This window comes from Camelus ferus, chromosome 35 (assembly GCF_009834535.1).
Source record: "Camelus ferus isolate YT-003-E chromosome 35, BCGSAC_Cfer_1.0, whole genome shotgun sequence".
Taxonomy (NCBI): Eukaryota; Metazoa; Chordata; class Mammalia; order Artiodactyla; family Camelidae; genus Camelus; species Camelus ferus.
The window spans coordinates 24,625,004-24,639,243 of NC_045730.1; the positions used below are offsets into that span (position 1 = coordinate 24,625,004).

At 46.3% G+C, this 14,240-nt stretch overlaps 1 protein-coding gene across 5 annotated transcripts in view; it reads right to left on the reverse strand.

Moving 5' to 3' along the window:
• Nucleotides 1-2,092: 2,092 nt before the first annotated feature.
• Nucleotides 2,093-14,240, reverse strand: part of FAM171A1 (family with sequence similarity 171 member A1) — a 123,898-nt gene continuing 111,750 nt past the window's right edge. For all 5 annotated transcript variants that reach the window (XM_032474018.1, XM_032474019.1, XM_032474015.1 and 2 more), the window contains 3 exons: nucleotides 8,668-8,784; nucleotides 5,613-5,727; nucleotides 2,093-5,045 (listed from right to left, as the gene is read on the reverse strand). In XM_032474018.1, the coding sequence (XP_032329909.1) occupies nucleotides 3,341-5,045; nucleotides 5,613-5,727; nucleotides 8,668-8,784 (1,937 nt within the window). In that variant the 3' untranslated portion in view covers nucleotides 2,093-3,340. The remainder of the gene's footprint in view (nucleotides 5,046-5,612; nucleotides 5,728-8,667; nucleotides 8,785-14,240) is intronic.

Here is a 14,240-nt window from a genome sequence, read left to right on the forward strand (position 1 = left end):
ATGTCAATCTGGAGAATTGAAATTGGCCACATGGGAGTATTTACATCACAGAAATTGGCCAGTGCTACAAATTGAGGCTTGATTTGTTGACTGTCTAGATTCAAGAAAGTGATGGAGAAGATGTTAATAATGCAGATTCAACTTAAAACTGTATCATGTCTGGAGTTAGTGCATTGCCAGTAGTGCAAAAAAAAATGAGAAACTGTTCTTCTAGGGTTCAAAACACTATGTTCTAAAACGGCAAAGAATCCGTGATTGATCAGTGAGTAAAGTTCTGACATGTATCTTCGTCATTTCAGTTACATTAATTAATCATTAAAGTAAAAAAGTCATGTTAAAACTACACCCTTTGGTCAATTGCAACAACAGATTGGCTACGATTGGAATCAATGAAAGCATTCTGTGAGAATCAATTATCAAATGGAATTTACAATTATGCATCTTATTACAATTTGTAAGTTGTATCCAGTACATCCCTTATCAGAAACATTTATAACTTAAATGCATTCATTTCCAGAGTGCTGGCTGTGTAAGTGACACACTGCTGATTCTAGCTGACCTCTGTTTAGTTGGGTGTAAAACAAAGAATAAACCTCTCAATATTTTGAGTACTGAATGAGTTATTGTTTCCATGTATTGTTTCCATGTACAGAGTCAACAAATGTCAGTCGCATCTCCTCACGCATCTCACCTGGAGGACCAAACCAGCGTCTGAAGCATCCCTGTGCACACGCACCTGTCTTCCCAGCCCTGGCCACAGAGAGCTGTTCGTCTAGGTTCGTCTCCATAAGAGGCAGGTGAAAACTCACCACTAGGTGGCATAAGCAAGATACCTTTGCCAGCTTTAGTTCTTCACACAATATAATTGATTCGGAACACTGTGATGAGATAAATACAATGTTTCAAGTCCACCCAGTTACGGTGAACTTCCTAGACAATTCTAGTCTGGTGATCACTGTTGGCACCCTGAGCAAAACCTTTAGCCTCTGAGCCTCTTTTTGGACAAGTGTAAAACGAGTAAGTTTCATCTTTAGCAGAACCATTTCCCTTTGGCAAACTCCCTGTCTTGTCTTTCTAGGGACATAATGTCTTGTGACCACTGCTGGCTGCTCCACACTTTCCGTAATCCTGAATGATCCAGGTATGTCCTCATAAACAGGGATCAGAAAAGCCCCCTGTCCCCCAAGCTTCCTTCCACGTCTCCCATAATCAGTACTGACAGGTAATGTGTCACCTACAAGTCACAGGTAACAGGCACTGTAAACGAGGCTCTTCTGGAAACCAGTGTTTTAAGGAGGTGATGGCGTTCGCATCCTTGAAGGAAGGGCTGCAAAGGGGTGGGGACCTCCTAGTGTTCCCCCATCACCTATGTCTTGCCCCAGGTATTCTTGGAGAGGCCACGTAGTTTTTCTTTTTTTGGAGCATAATTGACAAATGGCTCTTACCTAGAGTCTTAGGGAAGTCTGCAAGGGTTTCTCTGCCACCTATTGGTGAGAATGCTCACTTGTAAACAGTCCCTCACTTGTTAAATCACAGACTCCCATCCACTCAGATGCTTCAATTCTGTCAAGGATTCTCTCAATCATTTTAAAAGCAAAAAGACTAAACATCAACGTTTGAGAATTATAATAATAAAACCCAGCTTGATTCGTTTTCCACCTGTGTAGAACTCATAATAAAGATTTTATAACAAAGCAAGCTAGCTTAATTTCCACTGATCTGTTCTATGTTCTGATGGCCCCATTAATGATTTTGATTAACAGTTCCACACGTCTGGGATGGTTCTGGTCATTTTAATGACATCTTTTTGGAGCTATTTCAAGGTGGATCAATATTGAATATAAAACAATCAGTTTCTTGTAAAGTGCAGAAACACAATAAAATGTTACATTGTGTTCTTGAATGAAACTAACCAGCAAGGTGGATTTTTAGGATTTAACCATCGTGCAAATTCCTCGGTGTCTATGTGTTAGTCTCTGAAAAAAAAGGTCCCATTGGCATTTCAGACTGCCCAAGGAATGAAGAGTGAATTCTTAATGGCAACTCTGAAACTAATAATGGCTCAGAATGAATGAAAAGGACCACAAAATAGTTTTTTTTTTTTAAATCAGAGTTTATTCTGAGTTTTCATTTTTGGATAACCAAGCAGCTCTTCAAGGAGAATGCACAGAAGAGTCATTCTGGCACTTCTGGATAGTACGTAAGATTTTTTTTAATAGTCACATTCAGTCTGCTTGCTGAGCAAGATCAGCCCATAGGATTCCAGAGTTAATACGTAACCATATATACAAACAGCCAAGAAAACCATAATGGTGGCTAGTGGCCAAAGGGATGGAACAGGGAAGGGGATTGCTAAAGTGTCCTCTAGTCTATCTCAGCTAAACAGAATCCACGTCACAGGTGAGAACGAGAGAGTACACAGAGTTGAAATGAGAATTCTGAGCACAAATGGGCACTTGGCAGCATGCAGTTTAAAGAAAAGGGGTATCGTTTAATAGCTTTATAAAATCCAGGCTGTTCAATGAAAGAAATCAAGAAAAACAACAACGAAAAAAAGCAAAATAAGGGACTGTCTGTTGTCACTGTAAAAAAGGCACTTGGAGTTAATGGGACCAGAATTGAAGGACTGGCAGCTGATAAAAACTTCAGTACTATTTCATTCAAAGGCTTGGATATTATGAGATGACACTCAGGAGTTCCTGAAAGCAGATACCGAAATAAACCACCGAGAAGCAGAACAGATGAAAATGAAGGAATAAAATCCTTACAACCAAATTGCATGTGTGTGTGTGTTTTAAGCAAACCGGAAATGAAACCTAACCAAAGCAAAAATCTAAGCAAAGTAAGACCAAGAAGCAGCGATGCATAGTTTCCCCTGGAGATGATGCGCACCTCGAGACACTAAGTGCCAAGCTAATTTCTCAGTAATAACTTCACAGGAGCATTATTGTGATAGAACGGATTCAAGCAATGCAAAGAGTTTCATCTGTTCCCAGAATCTGGGGGAGAACTGAGGTTATCAGCGGAACCTAGTGACATCACATGTGATGTTTTGGTGTCCTCGGGGGTGGACACAGCAGGTTCGTGGGACGACATTGACATTCAGACACTGAGGTCAGCCATCTCCCTGGAGGTGAGGCATCCGTTAACATCACCTTTTCTTCTGAGTAAGACCTTCACTTCCTCTCTGACACTTACACAGCCAACGGTAATGCAGGAAAAACGTCCACTTCCCTTAGTGGGAGAGGTTCATCTTCCTTCACAAACAGGTAAGCGATTCTGTAAGAAAGGATTTTTGGCAACTGTATCATATTCCCCTGGGGGGTGGCTCTGTGGTCACTCATTTGATGTTGAACGCCATCAGGGGCCTCTCCTCCCGTCTCTGCCATGGGCTCTTCTTGTCTTCCCCTTGGTCATCGTCGTCCTCTTCATCTTCCTCGTCCTCCTGAGCAGATTGCCTCTGGTCAGGACTGGCCATTGGCTCCGGGGGGACATCGGAAGTTCGTTTTGTTGTCTCCTCCTGTAGGCTGGGCAGCTGGCCGCCGCTTCTCCGGCCAGAGCTGTCCAGCAGGCACCGCAGGGCACTGTCCTCAGGGGTCCCGACCGTGGTGCCACATTCACTGCCGCTCTGGTCCATGTCGTCCAGGTACATGAGCTGCGTGTAGGTGGAGCTCTCTGCGGCCCTTGGCTCTTTCTGTGGATGCTCCTGGACCGGTGGGTGGCTCTGCGGCAGAGATAAGGGGTCTCCTCTTCCCTTCCGGGCAGATTTTGGTTCATTCATATCCACGCCAGAATCCAAACTGGCATCATTACTTCCGTTCCTCCCAGCTCTTTGGAGATCAATGTAGGAATGTCTGACATGTGCGTTGGACCTACCATCCAGGGAGACGAACCACGCCCTGGGGTGAGGGAGGGGCTTCCCACCCCCCAGTTCCAACAGTGCCTTTTCGGTCAGGAGCTGGACCTCACTGTTCATCTGAGCCAAGGCTGCGTCATTCAGGGACGCTGGGATGGAGAGGGACTCCGACATGGACGCACTCTGCGGGGCCCACTCCCGGGCGCCGGCGTCCTGCAAGTGTTGCTGTGAGATCGCCTGGCAAGACAAGGGCTGGGCTTGGGTCTGAGAGGAGGGGTGTGGGAAGATCCCTGCGTGAGGACTGGAGAGCTCAGCCTGCAGTCTTTCTATCTCGAGCTGCTGGTCAGATGGAACGACCAGGGGCTGGCCTACGTAGGAATGGTCCCCTGGGAGTTTCATGTAATGAGCTGGGATGACCAAGGCAGGTAGAACTTTCCTGTAAACGCTGTCATTGACCTGGTCCACAGAACTACAGCAGATCAGCTGGCCGGGCCTCGGGAAAGAGGTAGGTCTTTCCAGGTGGTCCACTGAGCGCGACATCATACATTCAGTAGGTCTGCGATCCAGCAGCTGCTCTTTTTCTGGAGATGAAGGCGTAGGGTACTTATGTTCCTGAATGGTGAGCTTACTTCCTGTGGAAATATGGTTAACGGAGGCCTGACCGTCTCTCTCTTGCTTTTCAAATAAGGGCTGTGAGAGCATGGCATTGTAACTCCTCCTGTAGTCACTGCCGCCAGGGGACTCATAGCCTTCCCTCTCCATCGATTTCCTGGGCTTTAAGGGGAAAATCTCCACTGACTTATGGTAATCTTTTCCCAACGTCCCGCTCGGTGTCAGGTTATCAAAGGAGATTTGGCTTTTATCCTCCTCCTTGTGGGACAGGAGTTCCTCCCGAGAGCTGAATTCCTGTGAGGTGCTGTAGGAGAGCTTCAGCATGGGCGTATGCATGTCTGCTTCCCCGCTGGAAGACATCACTTCTAAATGGACTCCGCCCATCAGCTCCTTTGAGCCTGGGACGTCCAGGCGGCCCTGACTGGTGACAGAGAGTGGCCCGGGGAATTCTGACTCCCGACGAGAAAACAGCAGGTTGATGTGTGACATGGAAGTTGACTGGTCTCTTTTGGAACTCTCCAGGGTGGCAGGGAGTTGCAGTTTTCTGGGGTGCTGGCGGGGCTTCAGGCACTTCCGTCTGTGAGCAAAGATACAAACCTGAAGGTTAGAGGTTCTCAGAATGCTGAGTTTTCAAGTCAAAATCTCATTCTCAATTCTCGCAGGAAGAAACAAGACAAAACAACTAATGGAAAACCAGAAGCCTTCTCACCCCACACCCTCAGCCTTATTTTGATTCTGAGGGTCTCAAACTGCAGCTTTCACCCTGAGAACATCCAAGTTATTCATTCAAAAGTGGGTGCCCCAGAGTCGGCAATAAACATTCTTGCAAGCCGAACAGACAAGGCATCAAAGTAAGAACAATTCTGCTTTGTTCTTGAGAATATCACCTCTTAATTACCATTTAGGAATATTCTGAACGAATCTTCGTGACGATCAAACTTTTTTAATGACTCCTTCCTAAGAAACATCATGCATGCATGCCTCTCACGTCCTGTGTTTGCAACTTACATGACATACATTTGGTTCTTACGTATTTTCTTATGAGAAAAAAAGGACCTCGACTCAGAGAAGAGACCTCAATATCAATGCTTGTGCAAGAAATTCCAAATTTAAAAAGTTAGCACCCCGACTGGTGAAACTTTACCTGCAATAGTACAAAAGGAGACACAGCAAAACCAAAAGTATGAAAGCCATTCCTCCCAAGATGGCCAAAAGAAACACCGTGTGATACGTGGTGATGTCCTGTGTGACAACGGGACCTAGAAGGTCAGAAACGGGCATTTTAGATTTGTGAAAGCCTTTACATAAAAAGAGGGATTAACTAACTGAGAGCGTGACGTTTTTCTTACTCTTCTTGGCTGGGGCGTGGAGCAGGGCCAGCAGCAAACGCATCACTGTGTGGCTGCAGCATCACCCTAACCTCCCTCAATGAAAAGGGATCCCCATACCATCACTGAGCACTGTGAGCACTCAGAGTCTACGTGTAGTGACCATGTCCCTCCTTAGCCAGGAGGAGAGCTGCATCCAGTGCCGTGTTCATCATGCTGAATATGTGGCCTTTTAATACCAGAAAACTGGATGCATAATCATACAACGAGTGGGACTCGTCGACTCAGAGACCTGGCCTGAACACCTGAGGATTTTATGATCCCGTGGGAGAAAAAAAAATCATCAGATTTTATCCTCACTTTCTCTGGGCAATGATTACTATGTAGAGAGCCCTTGGCCGAAATAAATCGGTTGAAACATAGGAAATAAATTCCCTATGACTTAAAAAAAAATCTGCAGCTCCTTACAGGGGCATCGAGAGTTTCTAAAATGTCTCCCATTTACAAAAAATAAAATCTTCCTCTTTAGCACCTCTTCAAAATGGCAAGTCTGAACTGGCCGCAGACGTCTTCAGAGCTTACAGACAAGCTTATCAGAGGCAAACACGTTTTCTTCTTAATTTACATTGGGAAGAATCCCAAGAGGCAGTTTAATTTACTGTTTATGTTCAATAGTCGTAAGAACCTATCTTAACGTCCCTGACAATGGATTGACATCGAAAACAAAAATCCCCCCAAAGTACAATATTTGGGCACAGAAGTATTGGCATCCAGGTATCCTGGCAGGGCACCAAAAGATGAGAAGGGAGGAGTGTGGTTACACATTCCCTCGGAGTAGCGTGGTTATGATCACCATAAACACCCATTGATTGATTAATGTTTGATATTCTAAGGGATACAGTTCTTCAAAAATCTTTAGAAGGAGCTATATCTCTTAAAAGCTACATGAATCCAGGGGGACTTGTTGATTTTTGAAAATAGTGACATCACTTAAGTTCAAAAGATAACAGCATTCTCTCCTAACTATAAATCACTTCAGTAGGAGTGAGTGGGAGTTAATATTTACAAAAGATGGAAAAGTTACTGACAACTATACATGGCCTTAATTGTTCAGAGAAACTTTCTTTTTTTTTTACGTAGAGACCACCCCACAGACATAGGTAATGCCCTGGCAGGAGTCACCAAGAAATCTGGGGTACCCATAAAAATCATTTACAAATAACTGAAGCTTGGTCCTTTTAAGCACTTAAAATGTTATTATTTAACTTCTGCCAGTGGAAATCTTGATAAAATTCATAGCCATATTTCACTTGCTTCTTAGCCAGAGAATGAAAGAGAAAGCTCTAATTATGTTCTCGTTGGTTTCAGGCTCATGAAAGCAGTGTCTTGTTTTGTGATTTGTTTTAATAAAGGTGACAGGTGTGAGGATACCAACAGATGTGTTTCTACATTAAAAGCCACCAGGGGCTGTAATCTGTATGCTTTTTAGAGCTTTTCGCCTCTTCCTTCCCTGCTCTCAGGAAGCTTGGTCAACCTACATGGAGTCATTCTTTTTCCCTTCATTACAAAAGCATCTATTAATCTGTCTCATGATGGGAAAACTGAGAGCCACGGTTGTTTGAAATAGATCGAAAATAAAAGTTAACTCTAACGTGTGGGCTTTGTGGCCTCTACGTTGGTGCTTAAGGAGTATCTTTTCTTTCTTTCCTTACTCAGAGTCATATTCCAGGCATTCCAGATTTGGAGATGGGGCATTTCTGAACCCGGTGCACACCTACATGGCTACGAGACCATTCTTGTAAAGGGAAACATATTTCTAAAACCCAGAAGTGAAGTGACATATTCTCAGGATGGGAGCCTAAAGTACATGGAACAGATTTTTCAACCCTCATCTTGGATTGACTTCCATCAAATTAGTCACGTTGGGAGTCTAAGTGTTCATTCCAGTGAAAAATCCATCGCTAAAATATTCTGGACTCCCGTTTTGGAACAGCTTTCATGGGTAACTGACAAGAGACAACTTTTAATCCTAGCACATTTTGGCCTAGCTCAATTACTTACTCTATTCACCACATGTGGAGGCGGGTGACTTTTAGATGCGTTGAAGAAAAATCAAAGGGACCCTCTGAGTATAAAGAATGGCCACCCACGAACAGTTTCACTAATGAAGACTATCCAAAGGAGGTAGGTCCGAAAGGCATTTTGAAGTAATAGAAGCCACCACTGGAAAGACTTCTTCTAAGGTGACTATTTTGAAAAAAAAACAAAACAAAAAAAACAAACAAACCAATTCTGGAACACTCAGAGGGATAAATCAGGGCGGCTAGGTTAGAAAAAATAAACTTTTAGTCACACTTTGAACAATACAAATTAATTCACATATCCTAAGTGGAGATGAATATTCTTTTAGACATAAAGTAACAGGCTTGCTTTTAAGCCTTTCAGAAATGCTCATTCCAGGTTTTTGCCCCAAGAAGCCTCCAATGAATGGTGACTTTTTGCTAGCTCCTCTGGTGAGTGCCTTTCGCTACACGTTCTCTTCCACCAGGCCACAGCTGTTTCAGGAATTAGGGAGGAGGTTGAAACCACCTCTGTGGGCTTCAGATTAATAATTCCCCATGGCAGCTGTCTGAGCAAGACAGAGACTGGAGAAAAGACTCTTTCCTATGCATTCTTCTTATCCCAGATGGGAAAGTTCCAACCAGAACTTCCCCACCCCCACAAAATACCTTTGTCTCATCGTTTGATTTTCACATTTCCAACTGGTTGGAGGAAGATGTGACTCCCTGCTGAAGTCACTCTCAGAATCCTACTTAGCCTGAAACCGCAAGAGTCACTCTCCATCACTGCAGGTGTTGGGGATGCTGTTACCTGGACTGGGAGGAGACATGGCTGCCACCCAGTACCCCAGCTGTGGGGCAATGTACGTCCACGTCAGCTGGCTGTCCTCCTGGTGCACAAGGCCGAGACCACTCTTCAACCACGTTCCTGTGGGATGCAGGAAAAGAACTTTAGCCAGAGGCACGCAAAACTCCTAGTTAAGGTTTGTACAAGTCACCTTAAGTGTCACGTGTAAAACCCTTGAGAGCCCAAAGGGTCCAACCGTCGTGGAGGGGCTGCATTTCACTTTCTGCAGAAATTCTTTTCACCTCCTTTCAGTAAAGAGTTGGACTTTCATTTCTCTTTGTCTTCCTGACTAAATTACTTTCAGCCTCTCTATCACGCAGCCCTGCTTCCAAACACAGATCATTTTAGCAGAAGCATTTGGAGGTTACGACTTCTGCCATCTTGGCCGATCTCTTCCAGAAGCCTTTGGAGTTTTGAAGCAGAATAAAGGTAGCATGAAAAAGGTTGGTGGGAGGGGAAAGAAGAGGGGAAACTCCAGCGCTATTTATGTTCTTCATCCTCAAGCAAATAAACGGATTTCCTATCCGAAGTCACAGACTGGTGACATCAGAGTTACTTCAGGAAGCTTTAAAAAATACATAGACATCTTGGTCCCACCTTGCAAGCTTGGCTTAGTTGAGTATTTTAAAAGCTTCCAGTTGGTTCTGATGCTGGGAGACACCGAGTAAGCCCAGGGCGGTGCTGTCTTTCAGTTACTACTTTAACTAGTATTTCACATTAATGAGCACCTACTACAAGCTAGCTAATCACAGTGATGTCTCTTATATATATTACCTACAGTTCTCACAACGGTCCTACAGAGTAGGACTTATTTCCCCCTTTTGGACCGGAGACTGGTGAGACACGGAACTCTTCTGAGGCCCCCCGGGGTAGAGAGCAGAGCAGGGGACACTAGGTCTGTCTGTCTCTCTGTCTGTCCTCAAGGCCAGTGCTGCTTCTTCCGCTCTGCCCTGCTGCCTCTCCCACAAAGCTCGCCAGGGCTTGGTAACTTTTTCACTTTGTACGGTTCCCAGGAGCAGACCCCATTGCCCAAGACTCTGGCTATCACCTGTCTCACCTGTAGAGACCCGTGCTTTGAGGTGGGGGTGCAAAAGAGAGTGCTGGCTGGGCCCCCCAAGGCCTGTGCGCACCCCGCCAACTCAGTAGCCTGGAGTCACAGGTACCTTACACCAGGCTCCAGCTCTCCTCTGGGCCCACAGCGCTCCGCACCCACAGGCCCACCCCCTGAAATGGCTGTGTGTGGAACCCTGACCCCTCTAGGCCTAAAGGCTCCAGCTGTGCACCAAATATGCCACCTTCCAGTCTCCAAATCCTTGCCTTTCCCAGGTACACACATCACTGAGATGCCAAGAGTGGATTTCTTCCCCTCCTGAGGAAATAAACAATACTTTGCGCTGCTTCTAGGGCCTCTCCGTTGCCATAGCAACATTCAAATACAGCGGATGGAAAGGTGCCCCAGCCCCGCCCTCCCGTCCCTCCTCCCAGCCCCCCCCCACGCCCCCGCCCTTCGCTGACAGCAGCTGAACCAAGAAGGAGGATGGGGGAGACCAGGCAGGTGCCTGGCATTGTCTGACCTCCCCACGCAACGGGCTGGATCATGGCGCCAGGGCATTTCAATTCAAGTTTGACGAGACTATAAGATGGAAGTTTCAAAGATGAGCACGAGGACAAGGATGCTCAATTCAGCTTCACTGGCTGAAGAGCATCCACCCAGAGATGGTTCAGTCCCTCCAAGCACCACTCTCCACCGGGCTGCTGAGGAAAGGGAAACGGAGGGCGTTTGACAAGTGCAGCTAGATGGGTTCTGTGTTGGGTCAGAAAGTTTTCCTGAAGGCAGAGAGCAGACTGTTTGTTTGCCACCACTTCCGGTTTTCCCCTGGGGGTCCCGTGCTATTTAGCTCAGGACTTCCACACCCCACCGCCCTGCCCCCACACGGTCTCCCGCAGGAGCAGCCCGGCCAGGCTCTCCTATCAGCCAGGAAGTGGCCTGCATTCTTTTGGTTTGCAGTTTCCCCCAGATTAGATTCTTGAGTCACTGCTCTTCAAGGGGAACGGATACTAGGTTAGGCTTACGAGACCCAGAGGAAAAGAGCTGGAGCCTCAAAGAGTCCTGATTCCTGCTCAGTCAAGGGCAAAGCTCCCTACCTGGATGGGCCACATTGCCTTGGCTTTCTACAACACAGCCAAAACGGGCTTTTAAAACACTTCCCAGTTATACTGGGAGGGCAAATCTAGTGGGCAGATACACAAACACACACACATACATAAACACACACACACACACACACACACGCACCCAGCTGACAGGACCCCAAGTCCAGCCTGAGGGCCCATGTGACGCTGGTGGGAGCTGGGAAGATGGAACACAAGCTGCTTTGGGAGCGTAGGGAGGAGAGTGCCACCTGGGGCGGGCAGGGAAGGCTGGGGGTGAGTCGGTCTCTGAGGAACAGTCAAGCTGTCACCTGAGGGTGGGAGGCGGGAGGGAGCAGCGAGAAAGGAATCAGAACAGCATGTACAAACACAAGATGCCCAGGGATGGAAGGGGAGGGCTGGGCAGGGCTCCCAATGCCATCAGCAGTGGGAGGCCACCAGGACTTGTAACTGGAGGCGCAGAGGAGGTGAGGTCAGAGCTTTCTGACCGCCTGCCCTTCCAGGTGTGGTGCCACCCACCCCTCATCCTGCTCTTCTCAGGTCGGTTCTCAAAACAGACACTTTTACCTGAGCCTGCGACTTTGGCCCCCAACGGTTGTTCCAACCTCACGTGGTTCTCCTCTCTTCCAAAAACCTACCCATCTTTCAAGATTCAAGACACATCCTGTGTCTATCCTGAGTCCCTCCAGCATGTGTCTCAGGGGTCCCAAGGCACAGGTTACTACCTCATCCATTTTCCAGAAACCTACGCTGTCTAAGTTGCTAACCTCTTGTCCAATGTCTGATGTCCTCGGCCAGTGTGGGCCTGTGTCCTGTGCTCCTTTTGTCTTCTTCTCGGCATCTAGAAATATCCTTGGCGTGGGAACGAGGTAGTACCCGAGTGTGAAAGCCAGACGTGCAACCCCCCTCCCCCAGTAATATCAGATGACCTTCTGTGCAGGGCTGGGTGTGGTTGGCAGGAAAGATCTCCTTACGGAAGTGCAGCTGAGATTGGGATTCTGCCCTTTCAGACTAGAGGGAACTAAGCCAGCTGGGAAAGAGGCATTTATTTTGGCCTAAGTTTTCCACAAAATGTGCATGTATTCAGTGAATCAAGGGTGACACTGTCTTAGGATTCAACAATCATGCTGTTATTGGCAAAAGCCTTGTCCAAGCTTTCTGTGTTCTGCGCGAGGAAATTCACTACAGGGAACACAAGAATTAATGAATTGTGTACTAGAAACATATGCTTCTCATTACTGAAATCCTGATGGTGTGGGAAGAGGATGTTTTCCCACCTGAGCTGCACACACGAGAGATTCTTGTCTTCATGGCCAGGGAGCCAGTGCTGGGAATCTTCACTGGTGATGGGACAGAAGGACAAACAGACCTCTGTAGAGTCTCTTCTGCTGAGTAACGTCATATGACTGCTGGACCCATGGCCAGGGTGCAAAGATCAGGTCCTCCCTCATCCCCGTGGGGGCCTCGGCACTGCTCAGACAGATCGGGGAGGATGCAGGTTGCTACTGCTCTGTGGAAAATTCCAAGTGGGAGGCCTCCTGCTTTTTCTCCTTTTGTCTGCCCACCTGCCTCCTGGGTGGGGCCAGCCTCTGGGTACTCCTGAGTCAGCACAACTGCCCTGAGGGCTGTTCAGGTGAAACTTGTCTCCTCTGCGGTCCAGACATGAGGGCAGGCCCTAAGGTATCGCAGCACGACAGGGCTTCCTGATGGTGGTCTCAGGTGTCTTTTGACGAACAGGCAGTCCAGGCAGCTGCTGGGACACGCAGAGTCTCCAGGCTGATCCGCTGGTGAAGGTGCGTGGGCAGGAGGACCCCATGCTTTCTCGTGAAGCACAGCTGTGACTGCCCTGGCTGCCCGGGGAGGGTAGCCGGCTGTTAAGTGGGTGAGGCAGGAGCAGGCAGGCTGGGGACCACGAGCATCTCTGTGCTCTGTCTCTTACCCCTGGCATATCTATTCCTGGGACTGCACGCGTGTGAGGGTTGCAGAGACATGCCCGGCATCACCGGGGAACGAAACTCCACGTCACTGAAACTTCTAGATCAGCAGTTTTCATATAGTTTTTAAAGCATTTTAACACTCTTTACTGGAATCTTTATATTAAGAAAATTAAGAAATTATTATAGAAAACAGATAAAAGACAGGCTTCTCTGCAAACAGGTCACAAGAACCCTCCCACCCCAACCCTGCAACCCCCGGGACATCACCTGAACACAGTTTGGAAGTTATTCTTCCACGTAACTTGTTTCCCAAAGTTTGAAAAGGCAGTTTTACATAATTCTAAAAAGTATCATTTACTTCTGCCTTATAATGTTGAGTATAGTTTTGATTTTTCACGATCATTCAGGGTCAGGATTATGATTAACTGATGTTGGTCCTAAATTCCTGATGCTCTTAGGTCTCTACTGAGGTATGAAGTTGTTTGCTCTTATGCTAAATACTCCCACCCACAGCCGCCTTCTCCTTCCTTCCCCGATTCCTTCCACACTTCCTCCCTCCCCTCTCTCCCTCACCCTTCCTACACGCTGTCATTAGCATTTCTGTTATCAGCTTTGCTCCTTCACCATCAACAGCCCCCAACTCCCCACTAGGGGCATCTACTACTGGGAACCAGATAACCCACTGTGTGAAGACTGCATCTAGAATAAAGTCCGCAGGCTGCAGTGTGAGGGATAAAAGCAGACATGGAACAGAGATCCTCTGAGTCCAAGCTCAGTGTCTTGTTTCTTCAGTACACACCCTGAGATCAGTTTTTGTCTGAATTTTCATTCTCTAAGAGTGAAACCTTGCACATTGGAAAGATTTAGAGATCCTTTCAAGGATAAATGCTTTGTTAAAAAAACTATCCTCATCTTTTGAGACAGTGTTAGTTATGTATTTAGCTGTCAAGATCTGCTGGGGGTATAAAGCACCATGAGTTCTTAACTTGGAAGCTGCATTTAATCGCAATGATGATTGCACACAGTAACTGACAGGCTGAAAGCTATGCCTTATGCTCACCTGTGAGATCTGATGGGGTCTCACAGCAATCACCAAGGCTGCTGCTTTTTTGCTTGGTTACCAGGCAAGAATGAAACCAGCTTTTATTTGCAAAATATAAAGAAAAGTGAGTTCAAAACAATAAGGTCTTACTATATAGCACAGGGAACTATAATCAATATCTTGTAATGGCCTATTATGAAAAAGAATATGAAAAGGAATATATATATATATATATATATATATATATATATATATATATGAATCACTATGCCATACACCAGAAACTAACACAACATTGTAAATCGACTATACTTCAGTTAAAAAGAAAAAGTGATTTCAAACTGTAAACAAATGGCTATTAAAGGGGAAAAGAACTCTAAAATATGAAAAAAGCAGAAACATAATGT